Genomic DNA, 12,614 nt, shown 5'->3' with positions numbered 1-12,614 from the left:
AATTTCAGCACGGCACAATTGAATCAACACAAAGGCCACAGGAGCACAAGCTGAAACGTGCATAGAGAGAGACAGTTTTGAGCGATGGCTTCATCAGCTGCACAGATAACTGAGCCACCTGGATAGAGGCAGCTACAGTTAGCAGTTAGCTGATATATGCTGCAGTATGAATTCAAGAAGTGGCCAGACTGATTTGTGGTACAAGTAAAAGAGGAAACCCCTCGAACAATATAAATGCATAAAGACATCCACTCCCTCTCTATAGGCTGTTTTCACTTTTCATTCATGCAAACTGCATATCATTACAACAATGCTGCATTTTCTTTGCCTGAAAAGAACTTTTTTTAATGTCACAGATATTCAAGCAGAGCACAGCTACTCTTTGAGTGAAGACTCCGCCCCCCAGAGCCCAGCCCTGTCAATCAAAATGGACCAAGACTCCGGTAGGTCATCGAGGCTTCACTAAACCTCTAAACTTTTTATCCATTTGTTCCTCGCTTTCCCAGGTTTGTGCTTCCTGGAAAAAAAAAGTATAGCCAAGTAAAACTGTGCTGCTGATGTTTAGCCTGGCTCTCGATCACACTGGCTGTCCTCTGGTTATCTGGTTTGGCTCCGTTTTATGACTGATATAATATCTGTCCTTCTGTCCGCTGTCTGTCATTGGCTAAATCCACTGCCTGTCAGGAAATATGTGATGATTGGCTCTTTCGGTCCAAAGAGGCCAAAAAATGTTTGTCAGCCTCTCAAAGTCTCTGAAAGCTTCTGCACATTTTCTTTTCTCAGAATAACCAGATCTGATTTCAAGACTCAACATTAATGATGGGTTTCTTAAGGATACCTGTTGGTTTGAAGGTGCTGCCGTCCGTCAGGGTTACGGCTACTGACGGGCGGCTGCGTAACATCTCAGAGGAGTTTTACATTAATAAAATATCAACAGTGAGTTTAACCAACTAGTATTTCTGCTGCTGAATAGCGAGGATAGCCATATTTTATCACTAAGTTGACTTTAATCATGCACATCCCTAATATAGGAAGCTCACCAATGCTCTGCTGCGGACAGGGTCTGCAGCAAAATTAAGTGTATGCTGTATTTAGAATATTTTCTCCAGTTTATCTTGCTGCTTGACAGCCTTTTCCAACAGGAAAGAGCTGTTGTGTCACGCTTTCCAAAGCCACCAAACTCCATTGGAAAAAACAGCAATTCTACTGAGCAGAACACAAGAGTTGTTGGTCTACCGCTGCCTCCGTCAGCTAGTTTGTCTGTGTGATCGTGTGACTTCGGTGAATCCAAACCAACCATTTAAGCCCCTGAAGTCACACAATAACAAAAACAAAGTAATAAATTGAAGCAGTGGTAGACCAGCAACTCCTGTGTTCTGTGAGGTAAAATTATTGATTTTGTCTATCGAGTTTGGTAGCTTTGGAGAGAGCGAGACAACGGCTTATAAAACAACGATTTCCAATCAGAAAAAAACGGTCTGACAGCAGGGTAGAGCTGTGAAAATATTCTGAGTATATCATGAACTTTGTCTTGCTGCGGACCCTGTCCACAGCAGGACATCACTTAGCTTCCTACACCGGTACAGCTGCTGCCTCTCCGAACTGGGGGTGTGTCAACTGCCACCTACTGTAGATAATAAACTTATTATGGATAATACAACCCCGTTTCAAAAGAGTTGAACTGTCCCTTTAAAGAGTGGGCTGGATGCCGGCGTCCCGCTGGGGCTGACAGGTCTATTATATTGTATTTCAGAGGTGTCTGTAGGAGCGAGCGTCTGCAGCAGTGTGATATAGAAACACTATGTATTTCAGATCCTGCTGTGTCTTTCTGTCTGATCTTCCTCATTATCTCCTCCCGTCTTCCTCCCCGTGTGTCTGTCTCTCTACCCCGTGATCCTCTGTCTGTCTGTCTGTCTCCGTCTGTACCTGTCTCCTCTCTGTCTCTCACTCTGCCTGGCTGTTCTCCGTTTGTCCCGGGGATCCTGCTGTCTGAGCAGCAGGATCCCCGGTCTGAGCAGTTTTCCTCCAGCTAAGCCCTGCCCACCTAACACACACACACACACACACACACACACACACACACACACATGGACTCACACACCACTATGACAAGCATATGGTTTTGAGTGTGCAGCTTTAGCCGAAGCCAGCGGAAACTCTCTTTCTCTCCTCTGTCAGGTTATCTCTCTGTCTCTAACTCTGCTGTTTTCTATCTTTCTCTCCTTCCCTTTCTCCCTTAATCCAATTAAATCCACTTTATGGGTATGAATATCAGATTACCTGTGTTTCCAAAATACCACACTGAAGGAAAAAAGTCCGGCACACATTAAAAAACATCTGTGCGGCTTGTGCATTGTTTTCAGTTCAGTGCCGTGAAGTAGAATAGTTATATTTATGCAGAACGTTGCATAAAAAAGCATCAGACTGAATGAATCAATCCGAAGCCAACATGTGCGCTGCAGTCAGAATGTAAATGCACACTGAAGCCAAAGCAAACAGGATGTTCTAAAAACTTAAACCACTCACCATCAACATAATATATCACTTAATAAAACACTACATTTAGACAGCCTTGATTTCATGGTTGTTCATATATATATATATTTATCTTATTCATTGCCCTCGCCTTTACTTGTGTAGCTGCCATCTCAAGCTCACATATGGAAAACACGCACAAACAGTGAGAGAGAAGCCTACATATCTTATGTATTTGAATGTATTCCAGCCTATTTGACATTGAACTTTATCCAAAATGCATTTTTACGACCTGAATGCGCTCCACAGAGCCTGACTGTACACTTTCCACCAGCTTTACATCTCTACTTCAGCGTATCCCCTGCACAAACGGATCATTATAGTTTTATATATTTGCACTAACGTGTAGTTAACGAGCTACGTTTATTTTACAGTAGAGACGGGTGTTATATAGCAAAGTTTTACATAGAAATAGTAGAGTAGCTGACTTAGTTTCCAGCAATATTGCTATCTGATTCTGTCCTGATAACCTTTTCTGTTTGCAGATGAAAAACAGATTGTGTGTACAGACACACTTGTAGAGGTTCTTAGTCCCTGTAAGTGCTGCTTGCAAGACCCACACACTGGACGCTGCACTGCCCTGGGTCCTTAGCAATACACCCGCCGAGTGTGAAGTAGATCGGATGAACAGTTCTCGAAGTATGCGAAGGACAGTCGTACACGCATACATTCAGATCCCTTCCTTGACGGTTAGATAATGCTGCCGCAGCACCAATTATTGGCCAAAATTAATCTGAACAGAGATGGGTGTGGCTTAAATGGACAGACGGTTGATTTTTAGACTTTCGGTTCAAAAGGATGAAAATGCAACACATCGGCCATGTGCAAAGTCGATCAGATGTGTGGCTGTCAAGAAAAACAAAAGACAAACATTCAAACAGACAGAAGCACAGAGATTCCTTCCTTTATAGGTAGTTTGATTACTTTACGACTCTTTCCTCCAGATTTCTTGCCATGAGTTTGATTTTAAACAAAAAACAGCAGGTAATTCATTAAAAAATAGTGTTTGACGTATGATCTCAGTCCCTTTTCCTGTGTTTTTGAAGTTTGTTTTTAAAAGTTTTAGCATGTCGGACGGAATGACTGAAAGGTTTCATTGCATGTCCGTCTTATTTCTGTCATTATCAGATTTGTTGTCTCTGATGCTTCACCTGTTGAATGCTGCTCTTCACTCTGATTCTAGAGACGGATTTTCTTATTAAGCCACTCGTTGGAACGCCTGCCGCATATTTTTCATTTCAGATTCAGCACTTTGCTTTGTTCACGTCTCCTCTGAAAAATATTTTGTCACTCAGCCGGACAGTTAGCTGCCATTTTGGCATGAAAAGTATTTTGACAAGTCTGCAGCAGCTGAAAAGTTGATCAAGTCCCTCAGTATCGCCCTGATAATGGCATTTCAAGGTTGGGAGCATTGGAAGTAGCGACGTTAATGAAGTTTGGAGAAGAGAGCTTTGTTTCAGTGCATATTACACACATGAAATATATGCAAACACAGGTACACATGCAGAAAAGGCAGTAGGCACTCATCCCTTATCTCAAGTACAATGCAGGCTTGAGAGGATCCTTGTGCACGCTGCATTTTTTCCCCCTTTTCTCTGTCCTCCCTGTGAGAGCACAGCAACAGGAGGAGCAGCTTGTTTGTCTTGATGACTCAGGTTAATTAACCACCTAGGGATGTCAGAAGTTGTTGACCTTTCACAAAGCCAGTTTGCTCCGAATAAAGGAATTTGTGAATCATAGTTTGTTCTTGTGGACAGAGAGCAGTTTAAGGCCCTCCACAAGCGGAATTATAAGGTTGTGTGTGAAGCAGTCGATGCTCATACCGCACCAATACGCAGATCAGATTTGGTCGATTAGACACAAAACCACTAAATGTTTTTTTTACAGGAAACTGAGAGATAAGACGTGCTGCAACAGCCACCGCTTCTCCCTCAGCACCTCAGTGTCAGACATTACAGAAGTCTCGAGGCTCTTTTGAGAAGCTGAGCCTCCATAAAAGCATCAGGCCAGTTCCACCCAGGAAACAGAGGTTCCCGTGTGAAACCAAAGGTCAACACTGACTTCTTTTTAAGTTACGTACATTAACTTGCATAACTGTGGTGCAACAAGTAGTTTTTGTGCCTTTATTTGGAAGTTCTAGGGCTGTGAGAGTATGGATTTATTCTTATAATGGCAAAAGAAAAAGTCCCAACATCTGGAATAGCGGGGGGGTTAGCCCTGACGTCAATGTTAAGCTAATGCTAATGCTAGCATTGCTGATTACAATATTGTAATCCAGCCTTGATCTGCAGTGCATGATAACTCCAACACCAAATGCCTTCTGTACTTATTTATCCGTTTTACCGTCTTGAAAACATTTGTTGTTAGCATGTTGTTAGCCACCCACTGGCTAACCGACGCCTTGGATTGAGTCTGTCGACCAATTACAGGCTGTGTTCCTGACTTCCGTGTGACTTAGTCGTATTAACAGATCGATGCGCTGATCTCAACATGAGTTTGACCCTTCAAAATAAAATTGCAATGAGCTTAACCCCGTGGTAGGCATCATGTAACCGCGGTATCACGGACCAAACCACTGCAAAGCATCTGGGGCATTCCAGCAGCTGACAAACTGGCACCACAGCGATTCCAGAGATGGTGCATCTCGGGTGCAAGTTGCGCAGCTCGGCACGTTATAACTGGTAATGAAAAGGCAAATCAGTGCCACATGGTGGCGGTGGAAAAGCCCCAGTAGTTGGAAGCGTACCACTGACCAAACTACTGTACAAGCTGGAAGTGAGAACAGCCAATTAACATTTCACAGCAGCAGAGTATGACGGCCATCTTTAAACATGTTTCTTACAGCATAGGTTTATTGTTAGTTATTGATACTTGATAGTGAATTTTCACCTCTCCTGTCCTCTTCTCTGTCTCTCTCTCTCTCGGCCTGTGGTCTTACAGTAGTTCTCATTCAGTCAAAGAGAAGCTGCGTGTTTTACTGCAGCTCCTGCTGCGCTGCTCCATCTATTGTTTTAATACTGCTGCTGTCCCACTGAGATCAAACACAGTCACCACCTCTCCTCCGTCACTTCAAACCCCCCCTGTGATGACTGCCAGGAGCCTTTGGTCATTAGCCATCGCTCTAACGGTAGGATTTCTTGCAGGGGTTTACTAGCCTCACAGGCGGACTCTTCTTTTATTAACAGCATCCAAAGAGATTCCATAAAGTGGTTGGGGAGAGGATCAGGTTTTTACTGTATTAGCATCTTTTACAGTTACGTAACACTGGACAGCACCAGAAAAATACAACACAATACGTCTAAAATGAAGCTAAAGCCCATATAAATTACTGTATTTATGAACATCAAGTCCAGTAATTTGAAAGCAAAAGAAGCCTGCAGTGTGCAGAAAATAATCTGAAATGTCAAAACACTGTCAAAAGATTTCCTTCTCTCTTTGATCGAACTACCAGAGTAGCTACAAACATACAGCACGACCTTCCTATGCATTGGCTAACATCTAACAGCTTCTGGTATTCATTAAGAAAAATGGTGGTGGAGGGTTTCCAATCAAGCCCTGGCTTAACGAGGGCAGGAGGCTTAACGAGGCTGAGCGAGCAGCGGGACGGGCCTCATTAGGAGAGCCTTCTGTGGATCTCACTTCTACAGAGGATGTGGGGGATAGGTGAACGCTGCTTGATCCACCCCAAAACGCTCAATTCACGTGCTCGTTTTCCCTGAGAGTTTTCAGAGTCACCGGGCAGCGGTGACTTACAGTTAATCAGCCAGCGGTCAGGGCTAAGTCAACCAAAACCGGACCATTACAGACCTGGTTCTGATGAGCTGTGTTCAGCAGTCCACAGAACTGGTAGCTTGGTTGCCATAATATCTGATAATATTAATCATGTGTCGTTTTATTAGGAGTTTTTCCTTGCCTCTGTTGCCAAGTGTTTGCTCATTGTGGGAATTGTTGGGTGTCTGTAAATAATATCATAAAGAGCTCAGTCTAGACCTGCTCTATATGAAAAGCACCCTCTCATAACTTCTGTTATGATTTGGCGCCGTTAAAAATAAAAATTGACTTGATTTAACTAGCAGCAGCTGTGGAACTTCTGTAATAAATGTCCCTTAAGCAAATCTAACATGTTACAGCTGTATACACTCGACAGTTTCCATCACTGCGTTTTAATCACGGTTAGTTTTGTGGTCGGTTGATTTGTAGACATGACTAGATTAGTTAACCTGTGTTGTAAAAAAAGAGACCAGACGTTAGAGTCTGGGGCTTCACAGCTGAGGATCTGCAGGATATTTTTCAGTGGAACTGAATCAGTAAGTCAGTTATTATGCAACAACGCTAAACTTTCCTTGGCTGCAAGGATTTATTTTATTCATCAATTCAAACATAATATATTTTGGTTGCAGACTGTTGCAATTGACCACCTACTTCAAGTGGCATCCCCTCGTCCCCTTCTATTTTCTGTTTTACTGTTTTCAAAGTCTTTGTCACCACAGACAACAACAACAACCTCCAAGCAAGTTAGCTAAACGCTGAAAATGACAAGTTACCCAAACAATAACCTGTTCATTAGCGGCACGAACAGAAGAAGCTAGCAGGTGTTGCCTTTTCTTTTGCAGGAGTTTAGCCACTTTAATGCCACCAACGTTTCACCAAAACAAGCTCAGCTCGCTAATATTTTGCAAGAGCACCAGATCTGCATCTTGGGCTTTGCGCCGCTCAGGATGATGATGATGATGATTGTGATTTTCCCCCCCATAGCAGAATTATAACGCGTGCAGCCAGAACTTTGTTGTGCTGTGGAGAGAGGTCTGACTACCTCACAGTTTAGTCAGTACTTAGTTAGCTGCAACCTCTTCTTTTATCTAATTGAAAACTAAATATATTTGAGTTGTGCACTTTTGGTCACATAAAACAAGACATTTAAAGTTGTTATTGAAGGCTGTACAATGGGCATTTTAAACAATAATGGTACTTTTCACTATTTTCAGACACAAGAGCATTGACTCGAAGCCGGCAGGATGGGTTCTTGCAAATCCTAACTGCGTTACAAGTTAATCAATCATTGCCACATATCCAAATCACTATAAACTCGTGTGCTGATCGAGGACCTTTAGTACGAGTCAAACCTTCCCACAAGCGCAAACATCTTGTCTGCTGACCATTTTGATTCCAGCAGTGCATCACCTCTTATATTAGCTATTGGATTAAAATAAACCAAACATCTCGAGGTCAGTGTTTCTTCCCGTCAGTGACAGTTATTAGCAGCTTTAGGATGTGTCAGACGGCAGAGAGGAGCCAGAGGGATTTGATTTTAGGATGGACTCTCCGTGTGCTGACCCCCCCGCTGCTGCTGCTGCTGCAGTGATGGACGGGATAAAGAGACGAGCTCCTGGCTCTGTGACGGGCACACACACCTCCAGACACACACGGCTTGTAAACTTCAGAGCATTTTACCAGCAATGCGTTGCTAGGAAACCAGGAGGTGATAAAAATGACGTTCACTCTCAACACACACACACACATATCTACAGCAGCACCTCGTCTTGTTTAACTGCTTCTGCGCTCTTTCCGTACGTTCACCACGGGGGTCTCTTGGTGGTGTGTGTGTGTGTGTGTGTGTTGTGACAAACATCAAAGTGTGTGTCCTGGTGTTTATGTCTTATTCTAAAATGAGTCAGATGCTGACTCGGTGAAACTTGACTCACTCGTCCTCCTCTAACCGCAGCTACTTTTTTGTTATTATTTGCCTCTAAAAAGTTATGTCCTCGTTCAGAACATGGTTTCACTTTTTAAATTAAACTTCAATGTTGAAAATCTTTGTTGCAGATTAGCTCAGGGCCTTAACTGAAAGCACACATCGTTAACCTTTAACTCTGGGAGACAGATCAGTAGATTTATCATATAAACTTTCTCTGTGTGGACAAGCTCTTTCCAAATAAACCAAACATTATTTTGAATGAATCATTTCATTATTTGATGTAATGTTGCAGCCGCAAAAAACAAGATGTTTTGTCTAACTTTACAGCAGCAATTTGACTGTATGAAAGAGGTGGACGTAGCCACCGTGACTGTTTCGAAGCTTTGACTGTGACATTTTTGGATGTCGCCATCTTGGATTTTTTGAAGGAGAAGGTGAAGCTGGAAAGGAGCTAGCTTGTCAGCTAACACTACTGCTGATATCTGCCCCTAAACTTTTCCCGGTGTTCACCTGAAAAAGTTCATCTTTTGGTTGACTTTTGTGAAAAGTTCTCTCTGACTGACTTAAGTGATCATGTTTGTCCCACAATAAAAATCAATCCCCGTCACTTTGGTTTGCCAGAGGTTATTTCGGGAGGTTGGCTGCTGCTGGCAGGGACGGGGAGGACCGGAGCCTCTTCATCATCTTGCCCACTAGGACACCAAATATACCAGGAGCGCTCGTGACTAACTTTCCTGCAGCCCTGCAGTGGCGCTTATGTTCCTAAAAATACTTTCTGCAGCTGACAGCAGACTAAACAATGCAGTACCTGCGAGATGCTTTTAGAAATCTATCCTCTTTGTGTTTTGGTGAACCTCCTTTAAAATTGTACTCTTACCTCACTGCTGGGTGACTCAATGATGCATATTTTCTGCAGTGTTTAAAGGCAGCGACTGCTTCTTTTTCTCAGGAGGGACACCGAAGACAAGTTGCTGGTTCAGCCCATCTTTTATTTCAGGGTAGATACACACTCGCTGGAGACAAATTATGCACCACAGTTGCCAGAGCGACGTCGTCCAGCAGTCTATAATGACCAGCTTCGTCAGGAAGTGCTCAAATGTTTTGGGAAGCTCTTTGAAAGTGTGATTTATAAGATACCAGTTACTTCCCATTGGAAGACCTACAGCAAAGCCTCCCTGAAAAGAGATATAGTTTGGTTTAGGCTGCTTAGTTGCTCAGAACATTGAGGCTCATTCTGCTGAATGCATGATACTTTTTGTCAATTTATTACTTTGCGTTGATTCCTGAGAAATAGTAGAACCACTAATTAGCTTTTCAGCTGCAGGATCCCAGGATCTAAACTCATAAAAATACATCATGCAACATCTACTTTTAGAGACTGATAAAGAGCACAGCAAACCACAAATTTAAATGTATATGAAAAGTATTTATTTCACAATAAAAGTTAAAACTTAAATACAACATTATGCAATTATTTGCAAAAACTTTTCAACCTATATTATAGTGAATACAGTGCAAAGACAAGATATTTAATGCTCAAACAGTAAATATAATCTCAGTCAAGACTTTTATCTGTAGTACCTGGACAGATGTGACTAAAATGATTTTGTGGTATTTTGTCTTTCTCTCAGAGTTTGAGTGGAACTTCAGTCAGGACCTTTCAGCCATCTTGGTGAAACAGGAGGAGCCCGACGTGAATCAGCGGTTAGATCCTCAGCCTCTGGAAGGCCCGCCCCTCATATTAAGCCCTGCCCCGCCACACAGAGGGTCGCCATGGAGACACACGGTCAGCATCCACGGCCAAACGCCGAAAACGGCGCTGTTGTCGGTGTTGAGGGGAAAAGTCGGAATGAGTGTTGTGTGTTTGTGTGTTTCTGCAGGACCACAGTCAAGATGAAGTGAAGCCCGTCGCCATAAAAGATGAACCCAGAGAGATCGGACAGTATCTCAGCCTGCCCAGCGGTACACACACACACACACACACACACACACACACACACACACACACACACACACACACCACAGATATACTTGTCAAAGAAAAGGAGTCTAAAGTCATCCAACTCCCTCCTCTCCCTCAGACGATGCTCTCCAGCTCCCGCCCACCCCTCCCAGCAGTAACCATGGCGACAGCGACGGCTCCCTCCCTCCCTCCTCCCCGCACCTCCCCTTGCCGCCGTCTTCCCCTCAGCCGCAGCAGAGGCCAGGAGGTCGCGCCTCCTCCTCCTCGTCCTCCTCCTCCTCCTCCTCCTCTTCCTCAGCCATCTCTTCTTCACCTCTCCTCACTGCGCCGCATGTGAGTAAAAACGACTCGAGAAGCCCCTCAGCACCCACAGAGCTGCCCCCATGTGGGTGCTTATTCAGTGAAAGTGGTACAATTGTTCATTTAATGGCTTGTGGTTTACAAATGGAGAACAGCTGGAATGCTGGGTAAACAGGATGCACTGTTTGTTATGTTTACTGTCATTCTGGTAAATCGGTAAACCCTCCTCTGATGTGCAGTTTGGGCTTCATAAAAAGGATTGTTCCGTTAATGTATGAAGCTTGATATGTAGGTTAAATGTGTGATGTCAGCCTTTGTTTACACGCTGTACAATTGTATGGTGTCTTTATTGTTTTTGTTTACTCGTCTGGTGATGATGTGGACTCATCGCAGGGCCATAAAAAGTAATAACTGAATTGTTTCTGTGTTTTTAACTAAAATAATTTAATTAAGTTTTTATTTTTATATAATGGAATTTATATATTTTTAGCCCTTTACTTTTCCCTTTTTACCTCTTTGGCTTTTGCTGTTCCTTAAGGGGACGAGCTGACAATCAGCTGGCATGGGGCGGGACTTCCTGTCCAGGCTGAGAAGTCGGTTCTCGAACACATGAATCCTGTTTAGGAAAAATATAAATAAATAAACTACACTGTATGAAAAATAATACATAAATAAATGTTTAAAAATACAGAAAAAAATGAGTTATGTGCAAATAAATGTGCAAATAAATGAAAATGATTCTGTATAATCTAATATATATAATATAATAATTCTTACTCTTCTCTTCTTACAGATTTATTTATTTTTATGGCACTCTTATGACTCCAAACCACTGCAGATGTCATACTTTATGAGAAAATGTTTATGCAGAATTGTTCACTGTCAGTAAATATGTTTGATTTTGTAAAACTGCTGTAAAATCACTGTTTTCTTCAGCGAGTCAGCTGCCTGCAGGGTTGATGCTGCTTGTAAATCTGCTGATAAGCTGCTTTGTTTGATTGTGCAGAAGCTGCAGGGTTCGGGACCCCTCATGCTGACAGAGGAGGAGAAGAGGACCCTGGTGGCTGAGGGTTACCCGGTACCAAACAAACTCCCTCTCACCAAGAGTGAAGAGAAGGCACTGAAGAGAGTCCGACGGAAGATCAAAAATAAGGTGAACGTCACGGCCGTCATGAATCACCGCATCCTACTCTGAGAGTGAAGCTTTTTCTGACATCAAGATAATGACGCTGCTGCAAATCAGCCCGATTTGGGCACCTAATATTAAGAAAGTCTTTGCATTCTCCCTGATATTTTCTTTTCTGGTTTTTGTGTCCAGATCTCAGCTCAGGAGAGTCGGAGGAAGAAGAAAGAGTATGTGGAATGTCTGGAGAAAAAGTAAGGCTCGGAAAAAATCTTTGTCCCCATTTTTTCCATTCCTTTTCCACTCCTTTCAGTTTACCTTTGCTTCTGTCTGTCTGTATTTCCGAGCCCTTTTTTTTTTGCCCTCATTAGAGTCCCTTCAAACGATATTAAAGTAACTACACCAGAGTATATCAGTGCCTCTGACTTTACCCCGCTGTTTGTGGCACCATGACAGACTTTTGAGGAATAATGCTGGTGTTATTCTTTATTTTCTTACTGTTGACAAATGCCACGAAAAGACCAAAACCAACAGTGTGTGAAGGCCTCAGCGTGCTTGCAACAATATTGATCATGTGAGTGCGATTCCAACGAAAGGGGGGTTTCAGAAACACTTTGTTTGGAGGAGCGCCGCCCTGCCAGTCCGTTGGTTTCTGCCGAAACCATGAATCTTTCAAGCCACAGATACGTTTGCCAGCGACTGCGAGTTGACTGATTCGTTTGGCATCGTGACACGAAAACAGCCGCTTCTCACCCGAAAAAGCAGCTGATCCGATCACGGGCGGGACTTCCTGTGTTGTCAGGCTGTTGCCAGGGAAAATCCACAAAAATCAGTCAGAGCTTTTCATCCCTATAAACAGGAGTAAATAATGCATTTGTTAGGGACTTTTTCCAGCTGCAGATTGATACACATGTAGTTCTGTAATCTCAAGTCTCAAAATAAGGCCTTAAAAGAATTTTATTTCATTTTTAAAGGTCCTCATTTTATTTCTTGTCCTT

The 12,614-nt window shown here is 43.0% G+C and overlaps 1 protein-coding gene across 1 annotated transcript in view; it reads left to right on the top strand.

Annotated features, from left to right (window-relative positions):
• Positions 1-12,614, top strand: part of creb3l1 (cAMP responsive element binding protein 3-like 1) — a 36,460-nt gene that overhangs the window by 17,685 nt on the left and 6,161 nt on the right. Inside the window, exons 4-9 of the mRNA XM_084713893.1 lie at positions 357-443; positions 9,862-10,016; positions 10,111-10,192; positions 10,312-10,526; positions 11,500-11,646; positions 11,812-11,870. Coding sequence (XP_084570019.1) covers positions 357-443; positions 9,862-10,016; positions 10,111-10,192; positions 10,312-10,526; positions 11,500-11,646; positions 11,812-11,870 — 745 coding nt within the window. The remainder of the gene's footprint in view (positions 1-356; positions 444-9,861; positions 10,017-10,110; positions 10,193-10,311; positions 10,527-11,499; positions 11,647-11,811; positions 11,871-12,614) is intronic.

This window comes from Lutjanus erythropterus, chromosome 24, assembly GCF_056507025.1.
Source record: "Lutjanus erythropterus isolate fLutEry1 chromosome 24, fLutEry1.hap2, whole genome shotgun sequence".
NCBI classification, from domain to species: Eukaryota; Metazoa; Chordata; class Actinopteri; order Lutjaniformes; family Lutjanidae; genus Lutjanus; species Lutjanus erythropterus.
The sequence above is the reverse complement of the archived record's forward strand: the minus strand, read 5'-3'. Positions and strand labels throughout refer to the sequence as shown.